Source organism: Elaeis guineensis, chromosome 8, assembly GCF_000442705.2.
Source record: "Elaeis guineensis isolate ETL-2024a chromosome 8, EG11, whole genome shotgun sequence".
Taxonomy (NCBI): Eukaryota; Viridiplantae; Streptophyta; class Magnoliopsida; order Arecales; family Arecaceae; genus Elaeis; species Elaeis guineensis.
The window spans coordinates 132028632-132050131 of NC_026000.2; the positions used below are offsets into that span (position 1 = coordinate 132028632).

The 21500-nt window shown below is 37.3% G+C and overlaps 1 protein-coding gene across 1 annotated transcript; it reads right to left on the bottom strand.

Annotated features, from left to right (window-relative positions):
* Positions 1-15569: 15569 nt before the first annotated feature.
* On the bottom strand, positions 15570-18923 carry LOC105049629 (uncharacterized; the record flags this gene model as incomplete). The annotated part of the gene is made up of 3 exons (XM_029266343.2): positions 15570-15951; positions 18159-18315; positions 18790-18923. Coding segments are annotated over 3 exons (372 nt in total), but the record flags the coding sequence as incomplete, so codon positions are not given.
* Between the last annotated feature and the right edge of the window lie 2577 nt (positions 18924-21500).

The following is a 21500-nucleotide window of genomic DNA, read 5'->3' on the forward strand; positions in this document are numbered from 1 at the left end:
GTTTAGGAAAGAGTCTGATTTTAAGTGAGGTTTTGATTTTGGAATTTGTTAGATTTAATTTTGAATTAAAATTAATGTAAAAATATAATTTTGGATAATAGACACGGAAGAATCTCCTAGAAGTTAGTCGATCTGTTCATTCAGTGCTCCGTGAAAGGTAAGTAATGAATCATCTTCTCGAGATATTCCATATTTATTCTGAAAATAAATAATTATTCTCTGAAATTATGCATGAATTATGAAATTATGTTTTGTAAAGAAAAGTGCTTTTGAAATATTATGATACATCGATTTATGCACATGTTCAGTGAAAAATTATGATATATTATAATACAAAGTATTTTGATATAGATCAGATTTATGCTCTCAGCCTAACTATGTTTCAGTGGGCCCCGCCAATGCGGATTATACGTTGGTACTCAGTGGACCCTGCCAGTGGGGGTTATGCGCTGGTGTTTGTGGACCCTGCCAGTGGGGGTTGTGCGCTGGTATTTGTGGACCCTGCCAGTGGGGGTTGTGCGCTAGTATTCTGTGGACCCCGCCAATAGGGGTTAAACGTTGGTCATAGTCAAGGCTGTTGAGTTACGAGTGTTTTGCATCGAATCGGATTTATGATTATGTTATATGTGAATATTTGAAAATATTTGATTTGTATTAAAACAGCATAAAATATACTCTTATGTTTATTTGCAATATTATTCTTGAAAATTACATAATATCTAAAATATCTAGTTGAGATATTTGTTACTTACTGGGCTGTCTAGCTCATTACCTTTCTTTCTATTTTTCAGATTCAGATAATTAATTTCGAGCGTGGGAAGAAATATTGGGACAGAGCTTTTAGAGGCGAGATTTAGCGTTGTCAACTTCAATAAACTTAGATCTATTATTTTATTTTTAGCAAAAAAATTTTATTGGATGTAAGACATTTGATTTAATTACTTGAATTACAGTTGAATAATAATTATTTGAATTTATTCCGCTGTGATGCATTGATATTGTGATGAGATGCCTTGCATGCTTATGGAGAGAGTTCTTTATGAATATGCGGCGGTTGCCGTGACCCTCGATTCACAATCTCGGGTCGGGAGCGTGATAATTAATATGGTATCAGAGCATAAACGGATAAATTATGACACATAGAATTTGACATAGTATGAGTGTAGGTGGGTAAACATTAGAAATATTGGGATGATAAAGTATGAGCATCATAATAAACCCATCCTAACAAATAGATAAATGAATCTAATAAGATTTTACTACTACAAGGTTATCATGCCTCCCCGTAGAATGACAAGAACTACTCAAGAAATTGCAAGAGAGACATCACAACCACGGGATGGTAGCACTCCCCATCTGATCAGTGGCACCCCTCAGGAGGAGGGAGTCGTAGATCCTAATGGGAGTACTTCGAGAGCACGTCAGGAACCAGATATGGCTCAGTTAATGCAGACCATAATCAGGATGGTACAAGCGCAACAACAAATATAGCAGCAAATGCTTGAACAACAGTAGATACAACGAGATACACAATAACATCAGCATCCACCACAACAACATGGAGAGCAACCAGTACAACGGAACAATATTTCAAAATTTAAAAAGCTTGCTCCTCCAGCTTTCAAGGGGACTACTGAACCTTTGGAAGCTGATAACTGGATAATGGAGATGGAGAAGGCCTTCGCTGTCCAAGAGTGTCTTGATGAAGAAAAGATTCGATATGTAGCTTATTTACTACAAGGAGAAGCATACAACTGGTGTCAGCGACTACAGCGCAAGCATGAACAAGACGGCGAAATACTTATCTGGGAAAGATTTCGGATTGCATTCTATGATCAGTATTTTTCTCGGAGTATAAGGATCCAGAAAGAGCAAGAGTTTATTTATTTGAAGCAAAAGGGTATGGGTGTAACTGAATATGAAGCAAAATTTACAGAGTTAGCAAAATTTGCTCCGAGATTAGTGGATGGTGAGCAAGAACGTGTTCACAAGTTTGAGATGGGACTGAGAACTGAGATTCGAAAACAAGTGGTTCCATATGAATTGACAACTTATGCAGATGTGGTAAACAAAGCACTGATAATTGAAAGGGAAGTCAATGAAGAATGCTTGGAAAGGGAAAAAAGGCAAAGAAAGAAAGTACAATCAAATGATACACAAGGGCAGAATAATAAAAACATCAAAAGATCAGCTAAGGGAGCAGTAGACAATAAGACTCAACAGATTGATGGTGAGCCGTACTCCAGATGTGGTAAAAATCATGCAGACAAGGATTGCTATTGGAATACAGGTGCTTGTTTCAAATATGGTCAGATGGATCATAAAATTGCTAGCTGCCCGCTAAATACTGAAAATCAAGTTGGCCAAAGAACTCATGAAGGACAACATAAGGGTGGTGGATGATTTCTAAAATTCAGGGAAGAGTTTATGCGCTTACTCAACAGAATCCACAGGCTTCCAATAAAATGGTGACAGGTATAAAAAATTTCGAGGACGAAATTTCTTTTTAGGGGTGAAGAATGTCATAGCCCAAAACCTAGCCCAAGCCCAAGCCCATACCGTCGAGACCCAAGCCCAAAAAAAAAAAAAAAAACAGAGAAATCAAACCGGGAAGAAGACTCCCGATAGGAGTCTTCTTCTCCGACGAGACCCGGGCGAGATCGAAATCCTAGGACCTCTCGGAGTCCTAGGGTTCTCTATAAGAAGGCCTCCCCTTTTCCTTGAAGCCGATCATCGGCCCTTTTCCCCTCATTTCCTCTCCAATTTTTCCGAAGTAGAGCCGCGGATCCTTGCCTTGTTCTCGCCGTGACTGCTCAACGACGAGGTCACCGGAGGTCGAGTTATTCCTCTAGGATTAGCGAAGTGGAAGGCTTCATTGATGATCTTGATCGAGTTTAGGAAAGAGTCTGATTTTAAGTGAGATTTTGATTTTGGAATTTGTTAGATTTAATTTTAAATTAAAATTAATATAAAAATATAATTTTGGATAATAGGCACGGAAGAATCTCCTAGAAGTTAGTCGATCTGTTCATTCAGTGCTCCGTGAAAGGTAAGTAATGAATCATCTTCTCGAGATATTCCATATTTATTCTGAAAATAAATAATTATTCTTTGAAATTATGCATGAATTATGAAATTATATTTTGTAAAGAAAAGTGCTTTTGAAATATTATGATACGTCGATTTATGCACATGTTCAGTGAAAAATTATGATATATTATGATACAAAATATTTTGATACAGATCGGATTTATGCTCTCAGCCTAACTATGTTTCAGTGGGCCCCACCAATGGAGATTATACGTTGGTGTTGCCCAGCTATGCAACCCAAGAAGGAGGGTGAATTGGGTTTCTAAAAATTTTAAGCTTAACTTATGACTTATGAAAAATATTTGACAAGGCTCAATAAATAGGGAGAGTAAAATTAATTCAAGGCTAATGGCTAAAAGCAAGAATGCAAGAGAATAATGAAGAGTTAAAGAAGAGCAATTAGACACACCACAAACAAAAAGATTTATAGTGGTTCGGTGCCAATCTTGCACCTACATCCACTCCCCAAGCTCCTACTTGGAAATTTTAATCCACTAATCTTGTATTCAACCCGAATACAAACGTCGAAAACTCCGACTCTAGCTATCCCAAGCTAGTCCACTTGTTTCTCAGGTACAAGCCAACCCAATACACTCCGATTCAAGGTTCGGATCAATCTTTCTTTGTTTTGGAACCCTTCCAAAACAAAAACAATCACTCAAATAAAGTATAGCAATGAATAGCACAAGTAAGTACAAAGAAAGCTCCTTTAATGAGCGTATGATGCTTTAAATACACTTTACTCAAAGAGAAGAAGACTCTTTTGATTTCCTCAAGGTGGTTGGAGACTTGAATATGCACTTGAGGAGTTGGTGAGCTTGGATTAAAGGCTTCTTGAATGCTTTGAGTGAGCTTTTGCTTAGGACTGAAAAGTTTGCTTGAAATTCCCTTTTCAAAATCTCTCTTCTTAATTCTTCTTCTTGTTTCCCACCTTTTTGTCCCTTTTATAGCTTCAAAAAATAGTGAAAAATATTCTAGGCTGAAATAGAGCCATTAGACCACATTAAATGAGCATTAAAAGTACTTAAAATGGGTTAAAAACTAGCCGTTGCGAAAAAATCCCATCACAGGGGTCGACTCATGCCTGGGGGTCGACTCATGGGTCGACCTCTGTGGAAAAACATCACAGAATCGAACGGGATGCAAGGTTCTGTAAAACTGGCTTAAAACCCGCAGAGGTTGACTCATGGGTCGGCTCATGCCTTGGAGGTCGACTCATGGGTCGACTCACAGGGTGTGCCAAGTCTGTGCCGGCCAGAAATTTCAGCGTGCCAGTCATCTCATGTGCCATGAGTCGACTCATGGGTCGACTCATGATTTTCAAACATGCATATCTTTCAAAATACAAGTCCAAAACCAATAAAATTTTCACCAATGGATCACAAATCTTTTGTTCTATTATTTGATACTTTCAAATCAGGGTTTTGATAAAATTATAATTTTGCCCCTAAAGAGCAATAAGTCTTTTTCATGTGAAAAATATTAGTACTCCTTCAAATGCTTTGTAATCATCAAAATCAATCCAAGGAGCAACAATCTTTTCCTTTTTGATGATAACAAAATACTTGAACAAAAGCATATATATGAAACAATGAGCATGAATTTCAAAGGAATGAAATGTATTATAGGTAGTTTGAAGATAAATAGAAAATTCACAACCAACTTGAAAATTACTTATAAATACATTTGCTTGAAAAGAAGATTGAGTCTTTTGGTATGCGATACATATACCCATAACAATTTGCCTATGGCTTAATAATTTGAAAATTCGATTATGTGATTTTGGTATCAGAGCGGAAAGTTTGTTTACCTAAGAATGTGAAAGTTGCATATTTGAAAATATCTCATTTGCTCATTTGCTTGTTTTATTAGCATCTTGAAAATTTGCTCATTCTCATTTGATAATTTAATTTTGGTATCAGAGCATGTTTAAAAATTAAGTGTATCAATGCATGTCTAAGAATTACTTTTAAAGTGTATCAGAGTATGTCAAATTTTAAGGTGTATCAGAGCAAGAATTAATTTTAAAATTTGCTCATTTGCTCTTGCAATTTACTCATTTTATTTTTAAGTCTTTTGTTTATCTTGCTTTTACTTGCTCTTGCAATTTACTCATTTTGTTTTTAAGTCTTTTGTTTATCTTGCTTTTGATACTTTTCTTTAATTTCTCCCCCTTTTTGACATCATCAGACATTGTTTACTCCCCCTTTTCTTTTGAATACATTTTTTCTTTTTGTTTCTTGAACTTCTTGTACTAATCGTTAATTTTACTAACATTAACGTTTACTCCCCCTGAATACAGCAATCATAAAACAAAATTTTCCATTGAGTACTATAGATATGAAATAGCAGGTCATAGCATTTTAAGCATGCACAGAATTGAAAGTAACTCAAATTAAAAGACATACTTAAAAGTCAAAGAGTAGATATATAATCAAAAAGAGATTGATACCATAGTTGTTCCAATATATATTCCATAATATAAAAGTCAATTAGTTAACATCATTACATGGCCCAAAAGATAGATCTCAGAAAGAAACAACAGATAAGGCTAACTATAAGGATCTAGTAGAGCTCATGACTAGATGGATCAGAATCAGATGTATCGAAGATAGGGTAGGGAGATGATGGATCACGACCAATGACTCATCCTCTACCTCGTCTGCCTCTGCCACGAGTGGAGGTGCTGGCACGAGTAGGTGGGCGAGATGATCCTGAAGGCTGAGAAGCAATAAACTGAACTGCAAGAGAGAGCCTGATGGTGTCAAGAAGGTTCAGAGCTCTCAAAACAGACTGAAGCAGTGCAGTGAACTGTGTGGATGCATGCTCACTAGAGCCTCTGATCTCTCTCCTCAAGAAATCAAATCCACCCTCTAATACTCCTCTAAGTCTGGCTGCCTCCGTAGATAGGTCTGAGACCTCAGTAGTGCACTCCTGTGGCTGTGGATGGGCTAGAGCTAATACTTGCCCCTGCAAGTCAAGTACTCTCCCAGTCAGTCTCAAAATATAACCCTCGAGCTGCTGAATCCGAACTGACTGATCTGAGATCATCTGAAATACAGTAGAGATATGGGGGATCAAGGTCTGATCAGATGCATCTAATGATGTGGATCCCGGTGTAAAAGCTGAAGTGCTCCACTGACGAGATAGCAAGGAAGCCACACGCTGAGAAATCAGCTCAATCTGGTCATCAACCAATCTGATCTCTGAGAAAGGTGCTCTGCTGTCTGGCTGCTGAACTGAAGTGTACCTTCTGGTAGACTCTGAAGGGCCAGCCTCTGGATCTGAAACAAACTGGATGTCTGGAGATGCTGTCCTGAAGTCATGGAGAGGTGATGAAGGACCTTCTTCCTTAGTTCTGTCCTCAACTCTATCCTCAGCTCTCTCCTCAGCTCTCTCTTCTGCACCCTTGATCCAGCCACCATCAATCCTAGTGAATCCTATGCGGTGCAGAGTATGTTGGTTGATGGTGTCAGAGTGAGAAAGCCTAACAGATGCCTCCCCCTCAAAACTAACTCCAAACCTCCTGAATACCAGTGGAGGGCCATACCAAAAGGCAGATGTGCCTTAGATCTATTCAGCGTTTCTCTCATGGCCTCAATCATTAAAACAGGGAGGTTTAAGGGGGTTTGGGTGATCACATAAAATATTATGCATATGTCTCGGCCTGAAAGGAGGTCATGTCTACCACTTCTCGGGAAGAAAAGCTTGGTTACCAATTGATGTAGAATTCTCATTTCAATTGACAGGATCTTGGCTTCTAATTTATTTAGACTTCCCGAGTAGGTTCCTTCTAAAATCACATTGATCCCTTCTTCCTTCACTGGGAGTTCCATGTTTGAATATCCCTCACATGGCAAATGAAGAATCTCTCCCAAAATAATAGGATCTAAGCAGATATCAATTCCCTTAACAGTAGAAGTTACTGTTCCATTGCCATAGCACAGATTCAGATAAAACTCTCTAACCAAATCTACATATGTAATTTCTTTAAGAGAACAGTAAAAATCCCAACCTTGGTTTTTGATCTTTGAACCAATGGAGAAATCCTCTTTTTCAAAGAATCTGAAGTCAACATTTTTGCTGGTTTCTACCTTTTGACAGAGAGTGAAATTTTGCTAGGGCTGAGAGGAGACTGAAAGGAATCTGATGCAGATGCTGAAGCAGGAATGGGAGCAGAGGAGGTCTGAGAAGCTTGCTTTTTCCTGCGCACGTCCTCTTCCAGCTCACGGACTGATTTCCTTCTTTGAGGGAGTTTCATTTTTGGAGCCATTCTCACCACAAGAGCAAGCAAGGAGACTTGGAAGATCAAATGGGTGAGGAGAAGGAGGGTTATTAGAGGATGGAAAGGGATTTTTGGCAGAGAGAAATCCCGGTTTGGAGAAGAATGGTGGAAGCTAGGGTACGCTCCAACCGCTTCAATCAAGGGAGAAAAATGCGAAAAGCTCCTTTCCCAAGGGGCGATTTGAGGTGGAGAGGTGATGGGAGAAGGATCTTGGGCTAAAACTTTGGATTCGGAGAGAACGAAGATGAGGACTACAAATTTTGGAGGGAGGAAGACGAAGATGGAGGGGTCGGCTCATGAACGGGTCTTTACTTAAGAAGAAGATGAACTCGTGGGATGTTGGCCGAAAATTGCGAGTATGCCATTGGGTCGACCCTAGGAGGTCGACTCATGATTCACAAAATTTCAGGAAAAATATGAATAAATTTTAAAAAAATTCAAAATTCTGGGAGAAGAATTTTTGCTCAGTGACAAGTTGTGAGAGGGATAATCTTGAGCTTTTAGGTCCAAGAGAGATGATGGAAATTGAGCTCAAGGAAACTTTGACATCGATTCCTTGGAATTGGAGAAATATTTAAGCAAATGGATCAAGAATTCCTAGATTTCTCATAATTTTATAGAATCTATCCTCACTTAGGGCCTTTGTAAAGATATCGGCTAATTGATTTTCAGTGCAAACATAGTCAAGCATTATATCTTTATTTTAAACATGTTCTCTTATGAAATGATGTCTTATTTTAATATGTTTAGACCTTAAATGTTGAATTGGATTTTTAGTAAGATTTATGGCACTAGTGTTATCACATCTTATGGGTGTTTTATTAAGTTTGATACCAAAATCTTCGAGTTGTTGCTTAATCCACAAGATTTGAGTACAACAACTTTCGACTACAATGTATTCGACCTCAGCCGTAGACAGTGCTACCGAATTTTGTTTCTTGCTAAACCAGGAGATTAGGTTAACTCCAAGAAATTGACAAGTTCCACTAGTGCTTTTTCTATCTAATCTACATCCAGCAAAATCAGCATCTGAATATCCTATTAAATCGATTAATGAGTTCCTAGAGTACCATAATCTTAGAGTTTGAGTACCACTTAAATATCTAAGGATTCTTTTAACAGTATTCAAGTGAGACTCTTTAGGATTAGATTGAAATCTAGCACACAGACAAACACTAAACATGATATCAGGCCTACTTGCAGTTAAATATAATAGAGAGCCAATCATGCCTCAATAATATTTTAGGTCTACACATTTACCTTCTTCATCCTTGTCAAGCTTACATGAAGAGCTCATGGGTGTGCCAATTGCTTTGGAGTTCTCCATTCCAAATCTTTTGAGTAATTCCTTGGTGTACTTGCTTTGGGTGATGGAGATTTCTTCCTTTGTTTGTTTGATTTGGAATCCGAGGAAGAATGTAAGTTCTCCCATCATGCTCATCTCGAACTCCCCCTGCATAAGCTTAGCAAAGTCTTGACAAAGAGATTCATTAGTAGACCCAAAAATAATGTCATCAATATATATTTGTATAATTAACATATCATTTTAATTTTTTTTAATGAAAATGGTTGTGTCTACATTACCTCTTGAAAAACTATTATTTAGTAAAAATTTGCTTAGCCTATCATACCAAGCCCTAGGTGCTTGTTTCAAACCATATAGAGCTTTATTTAATTTAAAAACATGATTAGGAAAAGCATGATTTTCAAAACCTGGGGGTTGTTCTACATAGACTTCTTCAGCAATATATCTATTCAAAAATGCACTTTTGAGATCCATTTGAAATAATTTAAATTTCATAAAGCAAGCATATGCAAGTAGAAATCTAATGGCCTCTAATCTAGCAACAGGTGCAAAGGTCTCATCAAAATCAGTTTTCTCTTCTTGATTATAACTTTTAGCAACCAATCTTGCTTTATTTCTTATTACATTTCCATGTTCATCTAATTTGTTCCTAAAGACTCATTTTGTGCCAATTATTGAATAATTTTTAGGTCTTGATACTAAAGTCCATACATTATTTCTTTCAAATTGATTAAGTTCCTCTTCCATTGTATTAATCCAATTATAATTATTTTCAGCTTCTTCAATAGTTTTTGGTTCAAAATGAGAGACAAAAGCACAATGATTAAATACATCTTTAAGCGAAGAACGAGTTTTTACCCCATGCATAGGATCACCAATAATTAGCTCCTTAGGGTGATTGTGAACATACCTCCATTCTTTGGGTAGGTCATTTGTACCTTGAGGTTGTTCTTGATGTTCTTCACCTCCCTCATCCTGTTTGCCTTCATGTTCCTCATCCTCTTGAATTGTTGAATCTTTCAGAGTGATCTCCTTCATTCCTTCTATAAGAGGATCTGCATCATCAATACCTTCATTCTTCCTTGAAGGAAGATCATTAGATTCATCAAAGACAACATGTATGGACTCCTCTACTACTAAAGTTCTTTTGTTAAAAACTTTAAAAGCTTTACTAGTGGAGGAGTAACCAAGAAAGATTGCTTCATCTGATTTTGCATCAAATTTTTCAAGTCTTTCTTTACCATTATTTAATACAAAATATCGGCAACCAAAAATATGAAAATATGCAATATTAGGTTTTCTTTCTTTCCAAAGCTCATAGGAGGTTTTCTTTAAAATTTGTCTAATCAAAGCACGATTTAAAATGTAACATGCTGTGTTAATAGCTTCCGCCCAAAAGTATCTTGGAAGGTTGCTTTCACATAGCATGGTACGGGCCATTTCTTCTAGGGTTCTATTTTTCCTTTCTACTACCCCATTTTGTTGGGGTGTCTTAGGTGCAGAGAAGTTATGGCCAATTCCTTTTTCATCACACAAGTTTTCAAAGTCTTGATTTTCAAATTCAGTTCCATGATCACTTCGAATATTTTGAATTGAAAATCCTTTCTCATTAGTGACTTTTCGGTAAAATTTAGTGAAAACATGAAAAGTTTCATCTTTGTGTGTCAAAAAGAAAACCCAAGTAAAACGAGAGTAATCATCTATAATTACAAAATCATATCGTTTTCCTCCTAGACTAGTAGTTCTAGTAGGTCCAAATAAGTCCATATGCAAAAGCTCTAAAGGTCTAGAGGTTGAAACAATATTTTTGGATTTAAATGAAACTCTTGTTTGTTTACCTAGTTGGCATGCATCACAAATTCTATCCTTTTCAAAATTCAATTTTGACAAACCAAGAACTAATTCTTTCTTAATTAATTTTGAAAGTGAATGCATGCTAATATGTGCAAGCCTACGATGTCAAAGCCAACTAGTCTCATTACTTTTAGCATTCAAGGATACTAGGCATTGCATGTTTATTTTGGCTAGATCATTTAAATCTACCATATAAATATTACCATGTCTATGTCCAATAAATTTAATGCCATCATTAATAAGACTAGTTACAATGCAAACAGACGATTCAAAAATAACTTTATATCCTTTATCACAAAATTGACTAATGCTTAGTAAATTATGCTTTAAACCATATACTAACAAAATATTTTCAATGTATTTGGAGGGAGTGATACCAATATTACCTATACCGATGTTCTTTCCTTTGCCATTGTCTCCAAAGGTGACCATCCCTCCATTCTTAGCATCAAAAGTGATGAATTGGGATTCATCACCAGTCATGTGTCTCGAGCATCCACTATCAAGATACCATTTTATGTTTTCTTCTTGGGATGCTAGACACACCTGCAAGCAAAAGTCAAGTTTTTATTTTAGGTACCCAAGCTTTCTTGGATCCTTTTTGGTTAGTCATAATGGTTCCCTTTGGAACCCATATTTTCTTTATATTTGAGTTTGCAGACTTGTTAGAGAAGCAAGTGTATGACTTATATCCTACTCTACCATATTTGAAGCAAGTAATATTAGAAGACTTGTTACTTAAAGAGTTTACATAAATATTTTTCAGATATTTTTGTTTCTTCAAGGGGTTATAGCCAAGTCCAGCCTTATCATATACGGCCTTTTGATTTTCAAGAATTATATTAAGTTTATTTGAACTCAAGGTGAATTTTTCAACTAATAATTTTAACTTGGCAATTTCATTCTTTAAACTTTGATTTTCTTGAAGCAGGATGGATTTTTCAATTGAAATGCTTTCATTTTGTTTTAATAAAGATTGATTTTTTAATTTTAGATCTTTGTTCTTCATCCCTAGTTTCTTTAATTCATCAACTAAATCATAAAAAGCTTCATGTAGTTCTTCAAATGTAAAGTCACTAGGAGTTTCGAAAATTACCTCATTTTCGTGTGTCATAAGGCACAGGTTGGCTTGTTCAGTCAAGTTTTTCTCTTCGGAGCTTGAGTCATCACTCGCACTCCAAGTGGCCATCATGGCCTTCTTCTTGTACTTCTTGGGACCTTTCTTCAGTTGTGGGCATTCGGACTTGAAGTGTCCCAGCTTCTTGCATTCGTAGCAGATAAGGGGTTGGTCTTTTTCTTTTTCTTTGCTCTGTTCTCCTTTTGTGAACGGCCTCTTCCTCATCCCTTGTTTCCTTTTTCTCAAAAATTTCTTGAATCTTCGGGTAATGAGTGCCATCTCTTCATCCTGTTCTTCATCTTCAGTGTCATCAGTTTCTTCATCTGGTGGAGCTGTAGATTTGAGGATAATTGTTCTCTTCTTTTTGACTTCTTCCTCTTGATGTTGCTTCATGCTTAGCTCATGAGTCATCAATGATCCAAGAAGCTCTTCCAAGGGTAGAATGTTCAAGTCCTTGGCTTCTTGGATGGCGGTCACTTTGGCTTCCCAAGTTCTTGGTAAGGACCTGAGAATCTTTCTTACAAGCTCACTGTTAGTATAGGACTTACCAAGACTCTTTAAACCATTTATAATATCAGTAAAGCGAGTAAACATTTCAGTTATGGACTCATCATGCTCCATTTTAAACAATTCATATTTATGCACAAGCATGTTGATTTTAGACTCCTTTACTTGATTGGTTTCTTCATGGGTTACTTCTAACCTATCCCATATTTCTTTAGCAGATGAGCAAGTAGACATGCAATTAAATTCGTTTGCATCAAGAGCACAATAAAGAACATTCATAGCTTTAGCATTTAATTGGGCCATTTTCTTATTAACCTCATCCCATTCTTTCTCGGGTTTGGCTGATTCCACACCATCTATAATTTTAGTGGGTGTGTGAGGGCCGTTCACTATGATACTCCATATATCATAGTCGAGTGCTTGAATGAATATTTTTATCCGAGCTTTCCAATAGGTGTAATTAGACCCATTGAAAAGTGGAGGTCGGTTAGTGGATTGCCCCTCGGCTAGAGAAGTGCCGACTTGAGTTGCCATAGATCTTTGGCTCTTTGATTGTTTAGATCAAAGTAGAGCTAGAGCACCGGGCTCTGATACCACTTGTTGCCCAGCTATGCAACCCAAGAGGGGGGGTGAATTGGGTTTCTAAAAATTTTAAGCTTAACTTATGACTTATGAAAAATGTTTGACAAGGCTAAATAAATAGGGAGAGTAAAATTAATTCAAGGCTAATGGCTAAAAGCAAGAATGCAAGAGAATAATGAAGAGTTAAAGAAGAGCAATTAGACACACCACAAACAAAAGAATTTATAGTGGTTCGGTGCCAACCTTGCACCTATATCCACTCCTCAAGCTCCTACTTGAAAATTTTAATCCACTAATCTTGTATTCAACCCGAATACAAACATCGAAAACTCCGACTCTAGCTATTCCAAGCTAGTCCACTTATTTTTCGGGTACAAGCCAACCCAATACACTCCGATTCAAGGTTCGGATCAACCTTTCCTTGTTTTGGAACCCTTCCAAAATAAAAACAATCACTCAAACAAAGTATAGCAATGAATAGCATAAGTAAGTACAAAGAAAGCTCCTTTAATGAGCGTATGATGCTTTAAATACACTTTACTCAAAGAGAAGAAGACTCTTTTGATTTTCTCAAGGTGGTTGGAGACTTGAATGTGCACTTGAGGAGTTGGTGAGCTTGGATTAAAAGCTTCTTGAATGCTTTGAGTGAGCTTTTGCTTAGGACTGAAAAGTTTGCTTGAAATCCCCTTTTTAAAATCTCTCTTCTTAATTCTTCTTCTTGTTTCCCACCTTTTTGTCCCTTTTATAGCTTCAAGAAATAGTGAAAAACATTTTAGGCTGAAATAGAGCCGTTAGACCACATTAAATGAGCATTAAAAGCACTTAAAATGGATTAAAAACTAGTCGTTACAGAAAAATCCCGTCACAGGGGTCGACTCATGGGTCGACTCATGCCTGGGGGTCAACTCATGGGTCGACCTCTGTGGAAAAATATCACAGAATCGAACGGGATGCAAGGTTCTGTAAAACTGGCTTAAAACCCGTAGAGGTCGACTCATGGGTCGACTCATGCCTTGGGGGTCGACTCATGGGTCGACTCACAGGGTGTGCCAAGTCTGTGCCGGCCAGAAATTTCAGCATGCCAGTCATCTCATGTGCCATGAGTCGACTCATGGGTCGACTCATGATTTTCAAACATGCATATCTTTCAAAATACAAGTCCAAAACCAATAAATTTTTCACCAATGGATCACAAATCTTTTGTTCTATCATTTGATACTTTCAAATCAGAGTTTTGGTAAAATTATAATTTTACCCCTGAAGAGCAATAAGTCTTTTTCATGTGAAAAACATTAGTACTCCTTCAAATGCTTTGTAATCATCAAAATCAATCCAAGGAGCAACAGTTGGTACTCAATGGATCCTGCCAGTGGGGGTTGTACGCTGGTGTTTGTGGACCCTACCAGTGGGGGTTGTGCACTGGTATTTGTGAACCCTATCAGTGGGGGTTGTGTGCTGGTATTCTGTAGACCCCACCAATGGGGGTTAAACGTTGGTCATAGTCAAGGCTGTTGAGTTACGAGTGTTTTGCATCGAATCGGATTTATGATTCTGTTATATGTGAATATTTGAAAATATTTGATTTGTATTAAAACAGCATGAAATATACTCTTATGTTTATTTGCAACATTATTCTTGAAAATTACATAATATGTGAAATATCTAGTTGAGATATTTGTTACTTACTGGGCTGTCTAGCTCATTACCTTTCTTTCTATTTTTCAGATTCAGATAATTAATTTCGAGCGTAGGAAGAAATATTGGGACAGAGCTTTTAGAGGCGAGATTTAGCATTGTCAACTTCAATAAACTTAGATCTATTGTTTTATTTTTAGCAAAAAAAATTTATTGGATGTAAGACATTTGATTTAATTACTTGAATTACAGTTGAATAATAATTATTTGAATTTATTCCGCTGTGATGCATTGATATCGTGATGAGATGCCTTGCATGCTTATGGAGAGAGTTTTTCATGAGTATGCGGCGGTTGCCGTGACCCTCGATTCATAATCTCGGATCGGGGGCGTGACACCAAGAGTTAGTTTGTGTCTTTTAAAAGTTAAAATGTAAGAGAAGTCATGATTCACCCTTATATGGAAACATTTCTCTAGGCTAAAAAATGCACGAGTAAATGATTACCACTGTCATGCTAAAGTGCAACTCCAACCAAGAAAATAAGTGATTCACAAACTTTCTGAATTTTCTTCTGCAAAGAAAAGAAAATTGGTAAAGTGAGTTGTTGTCCTTCTCTGCCCTTTTCACTCTCAACCCCTAGTATGTATTTGGTCTTTGCAATCACCTATAGAGCTTATTCCTTAGGCATGTTCATTTTTTCTTTTTATGTGTGCACCCTTTTCTAGTGAATAGACACTCCAAATTCATTTTAAATTAACAATAAATAAGAAGAAATGTACATGGGATTGAATAAGGACATAATTATCAAATATATACCAATCAATCTTAATTGATGAGATTACAACCTTATGTCAAATGCTCCCTTAAGTAAGCATTGTGGACTGGACATACTGTATACTCTAATTCATGGAGGAAATGGATTTTTTTTTCTTTTGGTCTTTTGGGACTCCTAATGTAGTAAGAAACCAAGTTACACATATCTCATCATCATTGTAGAAAATGACTGTTATCTCTTTCAGACTCTTGCAAACATGCTAGTATGGGCACATGACAGGTTCTCATTAGTTTTTTTAAACTCTAGTTGTTAGAGGACTCCAGCATGATATAAGGGGTTGGGTAGATAAATATTTTATATTCCTTAAAAGAAAGATCTAACAAACTATTGCATGGAAGCATGGGACTCATGAATAGATACAGAAGTGGTGGCGATGTTTAAGTGAGCTTTCCATTAGTCTGTGGCAACAAGAATAGTGCAGCGGAAAGAGGGAGTACAACTTGTGATCAGGGAGGCCCACCAATGGTACATGTATTGCATGTTAGATGGGTCACATTACTTTACAGCTACTGCTTCACCAAAAGCATGTTATACTAACACTGATGCGAAGGATGGTTAGTGCCACCAATCAACTTCTTCTAAGTGATGACAGTTATGATGAAAATTACTAATTATAAAAGTGAGTTGTCTTTCCCATGATGGTCAAAGTCATGTAAGACTAAAGAAGGTGCAGATGCAAAAGGCATACTTCTGCCTGGCTTCCGGCATGTAATCTAACACCAAAAGCATCGTACATCACCTGCCAAAGAAAGAGTGCTTTCAGTAATCTTTAACATGGAAATGTGTTACTAACAACATAGCAAATAACCAAACATAATCAATAGAAAATGTTAGAGCACAAGACCAAGATCTTGGATAACCATCTTTGAATCCCCATCTGCTTATCCTTTTGGCTGAGGGAGGGAGGTGGTGACAGGTCACTCTTTCAGAAGGCTGGATTGTACAGCCACAGAGAAGCAGAAAACAAACAGGAAAAAGAAGGAAAAGAATGATAAAAGAGAAAGATAGAACCAAAGAAGGGTCGGCCATCCATGCCAGCCATCCCCTTCCTATAAACTAATTGAACCCAGATTTATTATGTTTTTAATTATTTAACTTGTCAAATGGCTTGTTATTAAAAAACTTGATGATTGTAGAATTAGTTTTGAATATTATAATGCTGAATATTATAGAGCGGAAGTTTCTAAGTTTTCTCCATTTATTCCTTCTCTTCTGACTCAGGATTGATCATATCAATTCTAGATCACCAGAGTGTTCCCAATTGCTAGCATTTCAAGCAATCAGCTGATAATTTTTAGTCATTTGTAAACAAACTCATATCTGATTTAGAAATTCAGAACTATAGGCTCCACATGAAGTCCGAAAGAGATTGACAAATCAAAAATGGCACAATTGTACTATGACAGACCTGCCTGGGTGTGAGATATGGGATAATTTAACCACACATATTGAAAAGAAAGAAAAGGCATGAACAACAAATGCATACTAACTTATTTTCAGGAGGAAAAAAAACCTTAATTTAGAAGAATATATATGATAACACAAATCAGCAGTTTTTGCTAATAACATGTGCACAACCTTTTGAATTTCAAATGCCATCAGTGGCATCTACCATCTGCAAAAAATTATCAAAGCATTTGATGGTAAACATGCCCAAGAACCAAATACTCAGATCCCATAACTCTAGGTTGCCAGTAGTCTATTCCACCAAATGCTAAACACACATTGTAGAATGTATTCTACTGAGGTCCAGGCTGCCAAATAGGCCTTCTCCACCAAAGATTGCCCCATTCTAGATCAAAAGGACCTTTGCTGACCTAACATATGTATTGTTATGTCCCTCTGATACATCTCTTTACTTCCACCAACCCTAAAATCAGATAATCTTAATGAATCACTTCACTTCAGCTTCTAGTTTTTACTCTCAAAAAAAAAAAAGACTGCATGTTCTAGTTTTAAATTTAAACCTGCTATCGAATTAGTTTTCTACCAAGACTCCTTTTGAAAGATCTCTTCCTCCCTTAAACAACATCATAAATGCTTTTTCATTAAAATCATCCATGTCCCACCAGGTCCTATTCCATATGAATATTTGAAAGCTACTAATTCTCTATTTCTTCCAATTCTCATCAAAAATTTTATATTTAACCTTGTCTAGTTATGTGCTTATTAATAGTTTGCCCAATTTATACCAACCAATAACAGAATATTACTTGATACATACAAAATGTCAGGGTATGACTGAAATTTCCTTAATACTATTTTTAAGATTTGGTGCAAACAAGCAATGTAGAAGAAACGGATGAATTTTCTTAAATATTGCCAAATGCATCCTCTACCCACAGAATTAGGAAACAGATGGCATGCTACCCTGAATACTCTGTATACTACTGCACAGAAAGAGAGAAGTCATGCATCTTCCCAGCTCTCCAACTCCAACATATAGAGTGTCCTTTCCTTGTCTGCTGCCGATATCACCCTCATCTCTCTCTCTCTCTCTCTCTCCGTGATCCGTTCTAAATGGTAGAGACTAGAAAATGTGTTAATCTTATTTTCTAGCACTTATCTCTCTTAGAAGCAATAAGAATTGAAGGTTCTCTAATTAAATCACAATATAAGCCCATCATTTGGAGGATATCAACCATTTACAGAATCTTCATTGTGCACAACTTCACATAATTGCTAAATGATGGTAAGTTATGCCATCACAACCATTAGATACTCCTTTCAGTTGGATATATCATGTGATGGAATCACGGCAACCCATAAAATCTGCAATATGCAATGCACACGCCAAATGCTCACATTAACCAACATATTTACTTGCAACAGATGCTCATAGCGAGCTTCAAATCGGATCTAAAAAAAAGAATAGGCTGCATGTAGAAAGCTGCATAGGTGCTTGTGAAGATTTAAGATACAAATAAGAAAAAGAAAATGGCTTACAACACATGCTAATGTCATGGCAGTTGCAAATGAAGAACCACCAAAGCCCACTTGGAAACCAATAGCTGCAGCAAATGCCGCAACTGTGGCTGAACGGGACGATGGCATCCCACCAGATCCAACAAGTTTTTTAGCATCACATTGCTTTTCCTTGTACCTGGAGATCTAAGACAAATTAAATTCTTAGCAGAATTAGCTTATTGTCAATAAGCTATTACTGGCACCTAGACAAAACCTAAATCTCCATTTCAACATGCAACTAAAGGAGACAGAAAACAAAAATCACACTATGAGCTCCCTATGAGAGCAGCCGCATCACTAAAATCCAATTTTTCTTTCGAGAAACATTACCGAGATATGAAGGCAATACAAAGTTCAACAAAGAGAATTTACTCTGCTTTCTGGACTTCTCTTCTTCAAATAAACAAATACGTGATCTACATCATCGTGAACCAAAAAACTATCGAACCTGAACGCAAGTATTCGTAAAAACAAATCCCCAAGTTCCGCAGTGGCAAAATACGAGCAAGATTCAAGAAATTAAGCTTGGGTCGAACACGATTCGGAGTTTAAAAGGTACTACACAAAGAGTAATTTTTCACCCTAAAGGGACACGGGAAGGAAGGGATACCAGATGGTGAGAAACCGGGCAGACCGGGCGACGGCGAAGGCAACTAGAGAGGAGATGAGAGGAAAGTTGTAGAAGAAGGGAATGGAAGGAGGAGGGGGATGATGTGAGATGGAACAAATCAATGGCCACGTGAAAATTGTTAAGTATTAACAGAAATCAGTTAGATAGTTATAAAATTAGTTGTATAATCAGTTATATAAATAGATAGTTATTGTAAGATTCATTGATTGGCATTAATAAAATCCTCCTTTCCCCTTCATACAAGTTTTTTTTGTCTTCTCTCTTCGATTCTTTCTTCTCTTATCCTATTTTTTTTCTTTCTTCTTTAAATTGGATTGCAACAATTGGCATCTGAACTCGATTCTGGCGTTAAAGAATGGCAGAGGGCACCAGGGCTCAAGATTATAAAAGATTGGAAGCTCAACTTACCTAAATTAAGGTTCGACATGAAAAATCAATTCCTAAATTGAAGGAATTGATTACAAGTTTAACTTTGCAACACCATCAAACAATGCTTCGGCAAACCCTTACAATGGTGGATCTTTTGGTTACCAAATGCCTACTCGCTTTGCGAAGATCGATTTTCCCAAGTTCAAAGGCAATGGAGATGTTAGTGCTTGGGTTTATCGTTGCGAGGGGTTCTTTGAAGTGGATCAAACCCCAGAAGAAGCAAAAGTTCGAATTGCAGCTGTGCATTTGGAGGATGCTCCGATTGAATGGCATCAAGCTTTCGTTAGAGAAAATGGTGGGAGGTTGGATATGAAGTGGGAAGAGTATGTGAGGGAGATTATGGTGTGTTTTGGTGCTATGACTTATGAAGATCCCATGTCAGATCTCAAGAACTTGGTGCAACGAGGTAAGGTTCAAGACTATATCAATGAATTTGATCATCTGTTGAATAGAGTTTTGTCGAGTAGAGAATTGGCATTGAGTTGCTTTCTTGGTGGGTTAAAAGATGAAATACAGTTACCTGTGAGAATGTTTGGTCCCAAAACCCTTCAAAATGCTTATTCATTGGCTAAATTGCAAGAAGCAACGGTTAATGCCCCAAAAAACCAATCAAATCAAACCAATCAGCCTAGAACATCACCAAAACCATCATTACTTTACCAAAAGAAAATCTCCTATCCAATACTCAACCTAGCAATATAACCAATACCAATAATCTCCCTAAAGATGGTCTGTTACCTCTGCCCAAACATACTCTGCCCAGAACTATCCAAACACCAAACAACTAACCAAATAGAAAAACTTTGAGCAGTAAAGAGATAGAGGAAAGAAGAGCAAAAAATTTGTGTTTTTGGTGTGATGAAAAATATACACCTGGGCATAGGTGTACCAAGAAACAGGTTTTCATGATTGCCGTGGAAGAGGACAAGGATGAAAATATTGAGGAGTATATTAATCATGATGGCAGTATGGACATTGAAACTGTTTACCCACAAATTTCAATACATGCTATCACTAGAGTGCCTACCTTTCAGATTACGAGGGTTACAGGAGTTCAAAGGAAGAAAATATTGTGAATGTTGTGGTCAATTTTTTATCGTCTATTGTCAAAAATAAATATCTGCAAAATAGCATCTATACAGATTGAATTTGTGTCTGACAGAGATCTTCCGATGTCTAAATCAGAGAGAAATTGGTGAACAGAAGTTGAATGTAAATAGTAACAGAGATTTGGCACAGCGTAAGCTTACCAGCCCTATTTCTCTTACCCTCTTTTTATAAATGATGTTTTCGTAGCCATCGGATGTTGTCCCATATTTTATGACGCTAAATCATCGGACCATAATCATATAGTGAATTGTTAATTCCCACTGATCGCATTCGTGATATGCGGCCGGTAACCGTTCATGACAGTTATGGTATGTTGAGCAGATTGGCCGATCATATATCGGTAGAACCGATCATATATCGGTAGAATCCATGAGGGACCGTCGGCTAGTAGTTCTGTTATGTCGATGGTCTAAGTTGGTAGAATCCATGAGGAACCATCGGCTAGTAGTTCTGTTATGCCGATGGTCTAAGTCATCTGCTGTCGATCGATAAAAGTCGAATCATTAGTCGATCAGTTGGCTATAGGTCGGTGCAGTTCGCTCAATTGATCGATGAAGAATCGAAACTGCATATTCAGCCGATGTAGAGTCAGAATTGTATGTCCGGTCGGTCGACTGTTGTTGAGTCGGAGTCGATAGTCGATTGCACTGCATCGGGGGTCGATTGACTTACCCCAACAGTTGCCTCCCACTCCCAAGTCCAAGATAAGTTGACGTGTATATTACCACGTAATTGTCGCGTTGGACGAAGGGAGTTATTTATTGTCACATCGAATCCCGATTTTGATGACGTTGTCTTCGAGATATGAATGATCTGCTATTTTGTCATATTGGCAGGTACAATCATCTGTCGTATTAATCGAACGATTCAATATTAGTTGTCAGTATCAGGCATCGTTTCGAAAAGTTGATTTGGCATCTGACGATATGATCCTGACAAGTAGATTTATTCCACGTGTTCGAAAGTTATTGGGTCGAAATTATTCACGTAGATAGAGATGACGTGGCTCAATCTGGAGCAGGTGCATCGAACCATCCGATCAATGGTCGGCCCAGATATTGCCACGTATCGTCATCTGGTAGATCTTCGATTTGACCACCTTCATCTCGATCGTTGAGGGATCCTATATATAGGATCACTCTCAGTCAAAT